The 15,201-nt window shown below is 40.3% G+C and overlaps 1 protein-coding gene across 3 annotated transcripts in view; it reads right to left on the bottom strand.

Moving 5' to 3' along the window:
- Positions 1–15,201, bottom strand: part of RNASEH2B (ribonuclease H2 subunit B) — a 93,526-nt gene that overhangs the window by 53,081 nt on the left and 25,244 nt on the right. For all 3 annotated transcript variants that reach the window (XM_081082811.1, XM_081082809.1, XM_081082810.1), the window contains 2 exons: positions 13,286–13,362; positions 8,977–9,091 (listed from right to left, as the gene is read on the bottom strand). In XM_081082811.1, the coding sequence (XP_080938937.1) occupies positions 8,977–9,091; positions 13,286–13,362 (192 nt within the window). The remainder of the gene's footprint in view (positions 1–8,976; positions 9,092–13,285; positions 13,363–15,201) is intronic.

Raw genomic sequence — 15,201 nt, 5'->3', positions numbered from 1 at the left:
TCTTGGCTGCAGAGGCCTCCTGTGAGGAGCAAGGGTTCCAGTGTTGGGAAGAGAGAAAAGCCCCCATAACTTCCAATGGGCATTGGGGCTGAGTGACACAGAGCTGCCAGAGTCCCAACAATTCCTCTTAAAGGGCTGGTGCATGAACTTACTTGGACTGGCTCCCTCTGAGCTCTGTTGCTGGGCAGTGGCTTGGGGAGATCCAGGTACCTACAGGGAGGAACTGGATTGTCTGGCATCAGAACAAGAACTCAGGGGCAGCTTTCTCCCAGACAGAGGTGCTTGCAGGGATCATTATTCCTATGCTGAGACATCCCCCATCACAGAGCCAACTGGCAGGTGACATATCTGAGTCTCTATCAACCTTAGTCACACTGTTGGCTCTGCCCTGGTAATTCCCTGAGACCCCCCGCCCCACCCAATTTGCAGCCCCACCCAAGCTATTTGCAGCAGCTTTTCCAGCTTATCTTGGCTCAGGCTTCAGACTTTTCTAAACTCTCTTAAACAAGCAACAACTGGTGACAGCATGTCCCATACCTCTCAATAAGAGGCCCCAGGCACGGCACTGGTAGCAGTCAGCCTTGCTTCACAGCTTGGCCTCTCCTGGGCACTTCTAAGCCCAACACAAGTAAGATTATCTTCAGATCCCTCTGCAGCTGCTGACAGATGGCCATAGGCAGGGCAGAGACAGTGGCTGACTTTGCACCTCCAAAAGGTCCCCAGAGCCTGTGGACAGCTTCAGACCATGCCAGATTACATCTCTACACATCCACGAGCAACACACTTAAGTGGAAGACTCAGTGAGCACCAAAGCCCCACTGAATCAAGTCTTATTCCATAGGATGTCTCCTGCGCAGCAGCTCTTCCATTGTAGTCACAGATGCTCCTCACAGCCAATTGGCCTGGGTATCAATTCCTCCCAGTGACACCAACAGCAATCAAGGCTCAACTACAATAAGACAGTGCACACAATTCACACAGGGACACATCTAGAGTGCCCAGCTCAGGTGGCTAGGGAAGCTGAGCCCCTGGGCCCTACAGGATACATATTACACAAGACCACTCTACCAAGTCTGGGAGACATAGCAGCTCTACCTAATACATAGATGTTTACAGGCATCAAAAATGTGGAGACAGTCTCTTCCCATATCTCCCACACCCCTTGCACCTATGGATGAGGACAGTGGGTGGGGAGTGAGGGTGGAGGGTGGGGTGGAAACTGGGAGGAGGGGAGTTATGGGGGGGAAAAAAAAGGAACAAATGTAATAATCTGAACAATAAAGATTTAATTAAAAAAACGTATAAAAAAATGTGGAGACAAACTTGTCACAAATGAAAGAACAGAAGAAATCTCAAGAAAGAACTAAATGAAATGCAAACAAGCAAACTATTAGATACAGAGTTCAAAACAATGGTTATAAAGATGCTCAAGGGTTTAAATGAGTTTCAAGGAAATTAGTGAGAACATCAAAGACATGAAAAAGGACCAGTCAGAAATGAAGGATATACTAACTGAAATGAAGAATCATTTACAGGAATTAACAGTAGAGTACAGGAGGCTGAGAATCAAATCAGCAATTTGGAATATGAGGAAGCAAAAACACCCAATCAAAACAGCAAAAAGAAAAAAGAATCCAAAAATATGAAGATAGTGTAAGCAGCCTCTGGGACAACCGCAAGTATACCAATATTCGCATCACTGGGGTGTCAGAAAGGGAAGAGAGAAAGATATTGAAAATCTATTTGAAGAAATAATGACAAAAAACTTCCCCTATCTGGTGAAAGAAATAGACTTACAAGTCCAGAAAGCTCAGCAAGTTCCAAATAAGAGAACCCAAAGAAGGCCACACCAAGGCACATCATAATTAAAATGCCAAAGGTTAAAGACAAAGAGAGAATCTTAAAAGCAGCAAGACAAAAGCAATTAGTTACCTACAAGGGAGCACCTATACAACTGTCAGCTGATTTCTCCACAGAAACTTTGGAGGCCAAAAGGGAGTGGCAAGAAATATTCAAAGTGATGAAAAGCAAGGGCCTACAATCAATATTACTCTACCCAGCAAAGCTGTCATGTAGAATTGAAGGTCAGATAAAGAGCTTCACAGACAAAAGAAAGCTAAAGGAGTTCATCACCACCAAAAAGATGAACAATAAAGTGGCAATAATTACATATCTATCAACAATTGAATCTATAAATCAAAATAAACAAGGAATCTGATGAACAAAATAAACTGATGAATAAAATAGAACCAGAGGCATGGAAACATGAAACAAACTGACCAATCACAGAGGGAAGGAGGGAGGGGTGGGGTGGGAAGAGATTAACCAAAGATCTTATATATATATACTAGAGGCCCAATGCACGAAGATTAGTGCAAGAATGGGCCTTCGTTCCCCTGGCTGCTGGCACCGCTTTTGCTCCGGCCAGAGCCGCCTTTCTGCCTCCGTTCTGGCCTGGAGCCACTTTTCCGCCTTCCCACGCTGCCCAGGGGCCCGGAGCAGCTGGGGTGGTGCGGAATGCCTGCATCATCGCCATGGCGACAACGCAAGCGTCCCGTTCTGCCCCTGGCCTCTTGGTGCCTGTGTATGCAAATTAACCCGCCAGCTTTGTTGGATTAATTTGCATACTCACTCCTGATTGGCTGGTGGACGTTGCAAAGGTATGGTCAATTTGTATCTTTTTGTTTTATTAGTGTAGATATGCATTACCTATGGACACAAACAATACGGTGATGAAGGCCTGGGGTGGGGTGGAACTGGGTGGAGGGGGGCAATGGAGGAAAATGGAGGACATCTGCAATACTCTCAACAATAAAGATTTTATAAATACATACATATATAAATATCAAGCTTTAATATCCATAATACTACATAAGGACCAAGTCAAAAACTACAGCTCACCTTTATTTGTTTGTTTGTTTGTTTAGTCATTCATTTATTTTACATTCCATGCTTTTATTTATTTATCTATCTTTTTTTTTCAGTGTTTTTATTAAATCTATTGAGGTGACATTGGTTAATAGGATCATGTATATTTCAGCTGTGGATTTTTATGTTACAAGATCTGTATATTACACAGTGTACCCACCACTCAAAGTTAATAATATTTCATTACTATGCTTAACTTTAAAATTCACAAATTTTTATAAGGTTTAAAATACTCATGAAGGCCACAGATTACCCATAATTATGAAAAATACCACATCTTTTCATGTCCTAAATTTCATACTTATGAGAGTTAGTGATTAGATAATATGCACATATGTTGGAAAGGTTTCTTTCCCTAATGTGTCTGGTACCTATAAAACTGGTTTCAAAACTTCTTGAAAGATTGGGCTTACAAAATAAAGACAGAATAAAAGTGAGCTCACTTTTAAATAACATGTTCAGCAACTGGGTAATCTGTTCACAAACTTGAATTTTCCTGATAGATTGTAGAACAAACTGCCTAGAGCACATTTTTACATCTACTTTCTCAATGTTTCCTACCACTGAGAAACTCATATGGCCTCTTTTTTCCCTGCCTCCTGGGGAAAGAAACTTGGCAACTGTACTCGGGACATTTTAATCAGGTAAGTTTTCCTGACTTCCTGTTAATCACACTGGACAGCACAGTGTAGCTTTTGCTTGAAGTATGAAACAGTGTTTACACTCAAGACGAAGTTCATAACCCTTTATTAGTCTTTTCCCCTGTCATCTCTCCATGACTGTGAGCTTCTTTGGCAAGAAATGTGCTGAGCCTCAGAGCTAGCAAACAGAAACACATAATTTCCTTCACTAATAAAGCTGGTGGTGCTAACTAAGGTCACCGCCATCATCATTCAGGATACAAACAACCGTAGCAAGGTTTATTTGGCAAGGAGAAGGCAAGGGAGGAAGGTTTTCATAAAACTAGAAGATGTAACCAGATCTTTAATGACATAGTCTTTTAAGACAGCATCTGGAGTCCAATATCAAAATAGCTGGCTAGGTAATTCGAGTATTTGAGCTTTTACTCTATCTGCACAGTGCCTGTGGAGAGGATGGAAGTTAAAAAACAGCAGTTTTCCTCTTTATCTTTGCTCCTTGTCATGGACATTACCTGACCACTCTTGGGGCAGTCTTCTTTGTTTCTTATTTAAAAATCCTAGCAATAAAATACAAAGAATGGAACCAAACAACTTATAAGTGGACAATCACCCCAAATCAAATAAGCAGCCAGCACCCAAGGCAATCACTAAAACAGGCTAATACAGTGCCTTGAACACAGAAAGCTCATTGCTGGGATTAGAAAAAATGCCTTTCCATTAAAGTTCTGTCTCCTCTCCTGTCCCTCTCTTTTTGCCTCACAACGGGAAATTAAGAGGGGATACAAGATTTTTTAAAAGTTTCTATTTTTACATATGACAATACCTACATTCTAACAGAGCATTATGGAAGTGTTAACACAGTTGTAAGAAGAAAGGTTGGGGAGCAGAAATAAAGAATTCACAAGTTCTCCAAGGACAAAGATGAAGGAATTTATTCACTGATATATTTTAAGCTCCTAGCATAGTCCCTGCCATAGGATAAGCTTTCAGAGAATATTTGTTAAATGAATGAATGATAAATAAATTAAAGAAAAAATGCTATTTTCACATACAAATTAACCTAATCTGGACAATCTGCTGTGATTTTGCTTTTCTGTGTTTGTAAAGAAGTTGATGACCTGATGCCAAATAAATGCATATAAGGAGGCACCTTTAAAAAATAAAGAAAAAAGGGAAAGAGTTACTGTCATACAGACGTGAATTCATATCTCAATTCTATCACTTCAAGTTCTATGATGTTAGTCAACTTACACCCTGTGAGCCTCAGTTTCCTCATTTGTAAAAATGCAGGTTATAAAAACAATGAAAGGAGATTACTGTAAGGATTAAATAATATATATAAATTAATAAGTATAGATATGGTATAGAATAATTTCTTAATATATGGAAGATATTTTTATTATCTGACTAGAGGCCCAGTGCATGAAATCTGTGCACGGGTGCAGTCCCTAGGCCTGACCAGCAATCAAAGTGTGAGCGTCTGGCATGGAAAGGCAGGTCCCAGCTGACCTCTGGGCCCTGGGCAGCACCTGGGCCCCCAGGGCCCCCACGCACCCCTCTCCACCTGTGTTATTGGGCCCCTGCCTGGCTCCCTCAGCACCTGGGAGATGGGCAGCAGCCCCGCTCCCCACGCCTGCCACTGGTTGCCGTCTGCAGGGTGATCAGTGGGGCAATCCAGCCTGCTTGCACCGGCCTTGGCCTGGAGCCGCCCACTCACCTGCCTCACCATCCCACCATGGTCCCGCTCTCATCGGGGCCTATCGGGGCTGGCAGCACCTCTACTGCCGCCTGCTGCCAGCGCCGCGTCGCCAACACCCACCATGTTCTGTGTCGCCCCCTGGAAGTCAGCACATGTCATAGTGAGTGGTCGCACTCCTGGTCGACCTCCCAGGCGAGGGGACAATTTGCATATTAGGCTTTTATTACATAGGATTATCCTCACTCTCCTATTTAAACCATTTATATATAAAAAAGCCTAAGCGACAGTTCAACCATTAGCTATGACGTGCACTGACCACCAGGGGGCAGACATTCAATGCACAGGCATGGAAACATGGAACAGACTAATGAATCTCAAAGGGAAGGAGGAGGGGGGTGGGCGGGAAGAGATTAACCAAAGATCTTATATACATACTAGAGACCCAGTGCACAAAATTTGTGTGGGGGTGGGAGGAGAGGAGGGGAGCCCTTAGCCTGGCCTGCACCCTCTCTAATCCAGGACCCTCGGGGGATGTCTGACTGCAGGGACCAGGCGGAAACCAGCAGTCCAACATCCCCCAAGGGGTCCCAGATTGGGAGACGGCGCAGGCCAGGCCAAGGGACCCCACCAGTGCACAATTCTGTGCACCGGGCCTCTAGTTTGAATATATAATAATAAATGGACCATCAAATGTGTATTGGTCACCTACTGTGTACCCAGTACTTAGACATCAGCAAAGAATTAAAAATTTCTAATTTAGAAGCCTTAATAGTACTAACATTTATTGAGCATTTACTATCTATAACTAACACTCTCTGGGCATCCATTTAGTTATATTATTTAAGTCATGAAGCATCTGTTCACGGCAGACACTAAATACAGTATAATGCAATACTTAAATAATGTTCAGATGTTGGTCATTCATAAATCTCAACACTTTGAAGTTAAGAGAGTGAAAGTTTTATTTTATGATTTAGAACAACTCTGCAGAATACTAATTATAATGTGTGACAGAATACAGAGGATACTCTCAACCATTCAAACTCTTCATGTGACAGATAAAGGATGCTGAAAAGTTTGAATGATTTGTTCAAAACCATATAGCATATACATTTTTAATTTTCCTTGCAGGACATCAGATCCTGAGATCAGATTACTCAAGAGATATGAAGCAAATATAACAAAATATTAACTTTTTTTATTATTGAGGTTAGTACAAATATTTATGGTGTTTTCCTCTGAGTTTTTCTGTACCTTTAAAATTTTTAATTAAAAAATTGCTTCAGCTGCTTATGTACTTTCATTTTCAAAGCAGATATATTATCAACCTTTATATATACCAGATTTATAAAGACTCTAGGTCTCAAATTTTTCTTTCTTTTTTAATGACAGTACGGCAAAGCACAAAGTAGTTCAAACAATAAAAGATGCATACAATTCTCTAGAAGTCTTGGCAGTTTTCTCCATAATCAAATTCTTTCCCTAATGAACTACAGTCTGCAAATCTTAAAATAATAGAAGGTTTAAGAACAAAATCAAAACAAGAAGAAAAAGAAATATCTTTCATGCCTCATACTCAGAAAGGCATCTTCATCATAATATACATAAGCAATTCCACATTACTTGCTTCAACCCTTGACCCAAAACACAAATATGTACAGTATTTTTCTTTATGTGAGTTCTATATTCAAGAACAGCATGAAGCTCCAAAAGAAGACACACAGTATTTTGAAGTGTACAACTGATTATTTAGAGCCAGTCAAACAGGGTAAATATAGCGTATGCACTTCCAGTGCAGCAGAACTTCCAAACCCAGGCAATGTTGAGAAGTGAAAGACATTAGGACACGAAATTCAGATAATGATTCAATAAGAGGCCAAGGATTTGGTGTGCAAGAAGGAAGGAATGAGAAAGGCGGAAGCTCTTGCTTTGAAATGGAGTCTGTAAGCTAACAAATGCCAGTGCATTAGCACTCTTTCTGAATCTGTGTTTCTGGATTTGGGTTTAGCTGTTCATATACAGCTAACACAAGAATTTTGGATAATAAGAGTTAATTGTATTTTCAACTGTGTTAACAAAATTAAAATGAATTGTAATTATTCCTCATTACTTTAGCTTTCAGAAATGGTTATGAGCTACACATTTGTCACCAGAAAAAGACTGCTATCTCCTGCCAAACTCAGCATCAGGGAATGTGTTTAATGGACTGCTTTGATAAAGCCTTGGCACCACACATACCTCAGATACAAAATGGAACGTTAGGTCTGGCCAAGTGTGAATTTAGTAGACCCCTCAAATGTAAGATGCAATCAATGAGGTTCTCCTCTTTCCCACTGTAAGCTTACACTTCTGGGAATCACCACTTTCTTGGTCCCAGAACTATCATAGTTGGCCAAACTGTCTGTGACCACAAACAACCACAACTTATCAGCCTGTTGTCGTGGTCCCTGTACGGTTTCAACATTCACCCTGAAACTACTTGGGGCACTGATGCTAAATTTGTATAGTATTTCTAACTGTTCAAAACACATTCACACACACTGCCTCACTTCTTCCTTTCAAAATTCCAGGGAATAATACCTAAAATTCAACTCTTCATTACCCCCAGCCTGCTCCTCCCACCATGTTTCCTGTCTCCAGGATGCTACCACTACACAACCTGCTGGTCAAGAGACAAAACCAGAAGTCATCCTTGCCTCCTCCTTCTCCTTGATTACCATCCAATTACCAAACGAAGTTGGTTCTACCTCCAAATTGCTGATTATCTCTAGTTCCATCTCGTAAAGTCAGGCTACAATCATCCTCTGCTTTGGATCACTGCACTGGCCTCTGTGAATCTGGCCTCAGCTTCTCCAATATACTCCACATTATTGTACTTTCTGCTTAAATTTTTGCTGACACTCCAGTACCATTAGGTAAAGTCCAGGCAAATAAAATGCCCTTCACCATCTGAACCCTTGCCCAATATTCCACCCCATTTCTTCCTTACTAAATCCGTCCCTGACATCCTATAGTTTGGCCACACTGAACTCCTTGGAATTTCTTGATTGTGACACATTTTCCATACACCCATGCCTCTTTTTTGCTGCTACTCTGATGGGTGTCCTTCAGGACTCCACTTAGAGGTCATTCCTTCCAAGGAGAGAAACACAGTACTCACTGACCTGCATTCCCACCCAGCCCAGGCCGGGTTATAAATCTGTCCTGTACATCCCAGACACCCCAGAGTTCACTTCCATTAGTCCCTATTGTTTGCTTTACTTGTCATTTGCTGCTATCAAACTCAAAGCTAAATGAGAGAAAGAATAATGTCTTATTTATAAGTAAGTATTGCCAGAGCCTAGCACCAGTGCTCAATGTATGTTTCTTAGTAGATGCTCAATAAATGCTTCTTGAATCAATAAAAGTATAGATATTATGTCATTTTACAAATTAGAAAGCTGAGTAACAAAGCAGTTAAAGTCACAAACTAATTCAAAGAACTGAGACCAAAGCCCAAGCCTTGCGAATCCTGGCCCTGTAAGAGACAAGCCACCACATTTTGCCTGTTGGAATGTTAACAACTGGGAGCAAAATCTGAATGATAGTTTCCCCTATGACCCACACAGAGTAAGCATTACACTCAGTGGGCCTTCACACAGCTCCATTCTCAGACAGGCGCCCGCCTTTGCAGTAGCCATCAGCCTGATTTCAAAGGCTATATACTACCTTTTCCCTCTGTCACATGTTGAAGTAACTTCTCAAGTTCAGGAAGTTTCAGCAACAAGATGCAATTCGGAAACATATCATCCACCACAACTTGATCTAGAGGCTGGAACTTTCCCTGAAAAAAAGACTTTAGTCGGTAAGAATGCAAGCACACCAGTCAATAAATCCACACATTAAAAAAAAAAAAAAAGATGCATTACCTCATAACTGGACTTTTAAACTAAGTTCAAAGTCACTTGTTCACCTAAGGAATCCCTAAACTGGGACAGGCTCCAGAACTGACTCTCAGCTCCCTTTAGGAAGCCCTTAAAAGAGTTTCTACCTCATGAGTACAATAACTGGATAAAACTGGGCAACAAAATTCTGGAAAAGTACTGGAAGTTATGGAAACTTGCAAAGATGGTAGATTACCTGGGGCTGGTCTAACCCATTTAATTTGAAAAAGAACCAGCTGATGTTACAGAGCAGGAGTCCTGACCATAATCCAGAAATAAGCCTAGATCAAGCCCAGCACGTACATCTCCTCTCCCCTCCTCACATCTCCAGTGCTTTAAATACAACAAAAAAAAAGAAACATAGCACAAGTGAATCTACTCCTGTCACGGCTGTCTGACAATGCTTCCAAATTTAGACCATAAGGAAAGAAGAGATAGGAGGATGAATATAAGAACTTGCAGACACATTAAATCAGGCTCAGCTTGATAAGTGTATGTGGCCTGGTAGCCAAGTGCAGGACACAGAAATCCAGATCCTCCTTCTTCTCAATCAGATTTAGTTTTTCTGAACTTCACTTGTGGCCTGGAGAGAAGTCTAAGTTATTAGTCACCTGACTTAGGGATATCAGACTTTGTAAAGGTATATGGTTTTGCTCATGTCCCACAAATACAGCTTTCTTTGTTTTAAGGGTAAAAGCTTCTCATTCATTCAGTAGCATGTGTGATAGTTTGTCATGCTGTCAGTTAGGTTAACAAGTGGCAAGAAGTGCCTCAATTTAAATGTCCTCTTCTTCTTTCAGACAGTAAAAATAATTCACAGATTTCCTAAGTCGTACTGTCTTTAGATTTCTATCTTAATTTATATTCTTCCATGATCAACATTTTAAATATTTACCTTAAAACAACATTCTACATATATAGAATGGACTTCTACACAGTCATAATATAATTTCAAAATTAATGTTTCATTTCTTTACCATCCTATATAATAAAGAGGTAATATGCAAATTAACCCTCATGCCATCACAAGATGGCTGCCTACGACCAGGCCAGTAGGGGGGTTAGTGAGGGACAACCAAATGACTGAACAACAGGGGGCAACCAGGCTAGTGGGGGGGGCCATGAGGGGCGACCAGGCCGGTGGGGGGGGGGGTAGTTGGGGGCCACAAGGCCAGCAGAGGGGGGCAGTTGGGGGCAACCAGGCTGGCAGGAGGGGGCAGTAAGGGGTGACCAGGCTGGCGGGGGGGGGGGGGGGGGCAGTTAGGAGTGACCAGGCCAGCAGGGAGAGGGCAGTTGGGGGCGACCAGACCAGCAGGGAGGGCAGTTAGGGGCGACCAGGCAGGCTTCGGAAGGTGAGCGATTAGGAGCCAGAGGTCCAGGATTATGAGAGGGATGTCCGACTTCTGGTTTAGGCCCGATCCTCAAAATTGGGCCTAAACCAGCAGTCGGACATCCCCCAAGGGATCCTGGATTGGACAGGGTGCAGGTTGGGCTGAGGGGACCCTTCCCCCATTCATGAATTTTGTGCACTGGGCCTCTCGTCTATATATATACTAAAAGCCTAAGTGACTGTTATGACCGGTCAACTGAATGACCGGTTGCTATGACGCACACTGACCACCAGGGGGTAAATACTCAATGCAGAAGCTGCCCCCTGGTGGTCAGTGCACTCCCACAGCCAACCTACCTCCCATGGTCCCTTCCCCCAGACAGCCAGCTGGCTCCACTCAGCCTGGATTGGGACTGGATGAGACAGCCCTGATGCCGGCCAGGCCAAGGGACCCCACCCATGCATGAATTCGTGCACTGGGCCTCTAGTATATACATAAAAAGGAAATGTAATAAGTAACTTGCTTTGAATACTTGCTTTGGGATAGCTAGAATAAAAAAGTATTTCTTCTGATGCTAAAATAAATCTTATGATTAAAAAAGAATAAGTCAACATTTTAAAAGTTTTTACCAATATATTTTTTTAGTAAAATAAGAAAAGATCATGTCTAAAATGTAGGGAAGAAAATGCCTAAACACCTCATTGGTTACTTTAAAAGGCATTTTTAGTATTTGAGAAAAGATAGTTTATAATGAAAGCCATAAGCATTTAAACTATATGTAAACATTAGAGTGAAAAAAAACACACACAACAGATTCTTCTAAGCAGTTTAAATAACACTTATTCCTTAAAATTGTTCAAAGACTTTCAAATTGAGGGTTGGTAGAACCCTGGGAGTCCCCTGTATCCTTTCAGAGGACACATAAGCTCAAAGCTATTTTCATAATATTGCTACGATGCTATCTGTGTTTCCACTGTGTTGACATTTGCACTGAAGATTCCAATGCAAAGGTGGGTAAAACTGCTAGCTCCTCAGCATCCATTGGTTAGGGTGGTGAGAACAAACTATCCTGGTAACCACTAAATTCTTCACTGCCGTACACAAGCAGTTAAAAACTGGCCAGTTTCACTTAAGGACATGCTCGATAAAAAGTAGAAGCTTTTATTTAAATCTTGACTCAAGTGCAAATCTTTTAAATACTTGGTGTGATGAAAGTAAAGTTTTGGTAAAGTGCTAAGGCTGCCAGGGAAGGTGCAGGACTGTTGCAAGCTGAAGTAGCTGCTTTTTTCATGGATACCATTTTTACCTGAAAAAAACAACAACAACAAAAACCCGCTACCAACTATGGTGATTCAGATTTGGATATTTGGTAGAACATAAATGAAGTGAACCTGTCACTTCAAGGGAAGGACTGACAGTACTTGTAGCCAATGATAAAATGTTAACTTAAAGCAAAAATTGGAATTGTAGAAAATTTGTATCTGCCATTATGACAGCTTCCCAATACCTAAGTTTTCTGATAAGATCAGTGATGCTATCAACAAAGGTTTATGTGTGCGTGTGTGTAATGAGATGTGTCAACATTTGGAAAATCAGCATACTTCAGTGAAACAATACTTTCCAAAGTTACACATGAGTAAAAGATCCATTCTTAGTGCAAGACAGACCAATAGCTTTTCATGTAACAGAGCATGGAGAGTTACTGACAAGGTTTCAGATTCCACACTGCAACTGACTTTTAAGAAATTATGCCTTGTTGATTTCTAGAAGAGTGTCAAAGAAGAACAGCCACAATGATCTGAAAAGGCTAGTATACTATTTGTCCCTTTTCTGACTACATATCTGTGAAAGGCTGCATATTCATCATATACTTCCACCAAAAGAATGTAACAGAATGCAGAAGCAGATATGAGAATCCAGTTGTCTTCTTTTAAGCCACACATCAAAGAGACTTGCAAAAATGTAAAATAATGCCACACTCGTCACTGAATTTTATTGAAATTGAAATTTTGTTTGTTTCATTGAAAATGTGTTATTTATGTTAACATGTACTGGGCTTGTTATTTTTATTTAAAAATAAATTAATAACATTATTTTCTAAATTTCTCAGTTTTAGTTTCTAATTTTTTAAATATTAATAGATAAAACCCACAGGAACAAAAAGCTCTTTGGTATCCTTAATAATTTTCAAGAGTGTAAAGGCATCGTAGATCAAAATGTTTCAGAACCTACGGCTGAAATTATTACTATTAATAAACCCTGTCTCAAGGTAAATTTTAAGGTAAATCTGAATTAAGTCTCAACTAGAGTTTCCCCATTAACGAGGTTTTTTACTAAACATGCCCCAGTTCACCTAATTCGCGGTCTCTCACAAATAAGAAAATGAAAAAAGCTATTATCTTCTTTCTTCTCTTAAGACTTGAGATCAATTTCTTAACATTTGTACTATGTTTAAAAACTACTGAGTACTTAATAAAATCTTCCATTGCTAGGTTGTGCCAAACAAGTAAGGCACACAGACAGCATTAGAGGGTCAGGCAGTGCTTAGAAATCCCAGATATACTGGTCCAAGATTAAGGTAGCAGTTCTCAGGTCTTGCTAATCCATACCAGCACACGTGATACACATGTTCTATATCAACCTATCTAAATCTGATTGTGAGGAATCTACATTTTGATCATTAAAAGGAGAGAGAGGAGATCAAGCAAAAAAAAAAATCTATTCTGTTTCCTCACTGTTATTTTCTCAAACTGGGAAACTTACCTCTTTATCAGCCTTTATAAGGTAGTGGAGGAGCAGAAATAGAGGGTCCATGGGTGTAACAAAGTGGAGAAGACCTCCTATAGATTAAAAAGAGAACAAAGGAAATTCATGTTTGAAAAAACAATTTAGTCATTTCACCTTAATCCTAAAGTAGAAACGATTTATTGAAAACTATATGTGAAATTCTAAATATAGAAGCTCTTCTTACACAGGCCCAAGATTCTATGTGTCTCTCAAAAGACAGAACGTGGCCCATAAAATTTTACTCTAAAGACCTTCAAATTTCTGTGTGTAGATGAGACCCAAGACACTGAAATCAATCTTTAACTTTCCATTTCTCTTTCAAAATAACTTTTAACAGAGGTCCTCCCCACTGCCCTCAAAAAACAAGGATTGGGGGAAATATAAATAGAATATGAACCATGCAAACATAGGAAACCTATACAAGTCTATTTGTAAAGCTGCAGTAAAATGTAATTTCCTGTGCTTCTGAGGATAAAGCCATGGGAAAGCAATATTCTCTCTATACAGAGCTTCTTCTCTGGTCTGTGGACTCACTGCTCTGCATTGCTAATGACTCAGAGCTCAGAAGGTTGTAACACACCCCAGACACTACGCCATCCCTTACTCCCCCCCCCCCCCCAAAAAAAAGGTAAGAGGGCAGGAGTCTAACAAGATTGCACACCAGAAACTGGAAACTCCAGTAAGATTAATGGTGCTCTCCAAGCTGAAAGAAAAAGGCAAATCACTCAAACTAGCATAATTACTCCTTGCTTGTCTTTCCTCTATCACACTCCTCTCCAAGATTCCCCAACTTCCTCTTCCACAGACATGAATCAGAAGAGGAATTTCATCAAATGGAACAATAAACAATTCATTATCTCCTTACTTACTATTTTGGTTTTAGGAAATACAGGTACTTACTTTTATTCTCTAACAGAGCAATCTAACTATACAGACAAGAAATTCTAACCCCCAATTATATATATATGAATCCATTTCATAGTAAGAAAAAATTAAAGAAGTAATTTCATATTATGATATTAGTTGACTATTTTTTTAAAGTAAAAGTTTATAAAAACAACCCATTGGGTTCTCTAAGTTCATTTTATGAGTAGGTTTCTAGATCCAAAACAATATCCTGGTGACTATTCTTAAAAACAGCTCTTTAAGGTTAAATTTATAAAGAAGACAATAATGAAAAAAGCAGGTATTTTTGCTGTGAACCTAAAACTACTAAACAAACAAACAAACAAACAAACAGGTTAACAACTCAGTCTAGGGGAGATGAGCAATATTTTCCAGTTTTACCTGGATACTACTCTGTCTATCTAGCTAGACCCAACTGCAAATATATGTATTACATTAGAAATTGGAACTCTCATATACTGCCAAATGAATAGCATAGCAGCAACAACAGAAGGGAATACCTATATTCCAACTACCAGACTATACACAGACTACCATTGCATTTTGGCAACTAAAAACCACTTTAATTCTTCTCATACACATAGGTACTTGAAATTTATCAGCAGCATGAAACCCTTTTTTGGAATGTCTTAGAAGAAAGGCAAAGTGACCTTTCTACCTTAGCAAGGCGTAGCCACGTACACAGTCAACAGAAAGCAGCACTCTCTGGAAACGATGAGAGAACAGGCAGGGAATGCAGAGTGCCTCAACTATCCCATGGCTCCCCACACCACTCCACATCCTCCCTCTCAGAACCATCAAAAAAACATGTGGTATCCTTTTTCCCTCTGAGTCAATACTACTCCAAATTAAAGGAACATTAAAAAAATATATAACTTTGGTGTTGGGTGTGTGTGTGTGTTTGGGGGGAGGGGTGGCAGCAGTAATTTATATAATAAAGCATTAAAAAAACTTTGTTAGATTCTATCCTATTTTAGAAGCTATAT

This window comes from Myotis nattereri (genome assembly GCF_964212035.1).
Source record: "Myotis nattereri genome assembly, chromosome: 2".
NCBI classification, from domain to species: domain Eukaryota; kingdom Metazoa; phylum Chordata; class Mammalia; order Chiroptera; family Vespertilionidae; genus Myotis; species Myotis nattereri.
This window is presented reverse-complemented; position numbering and strand designations above follow the sequence as displayed.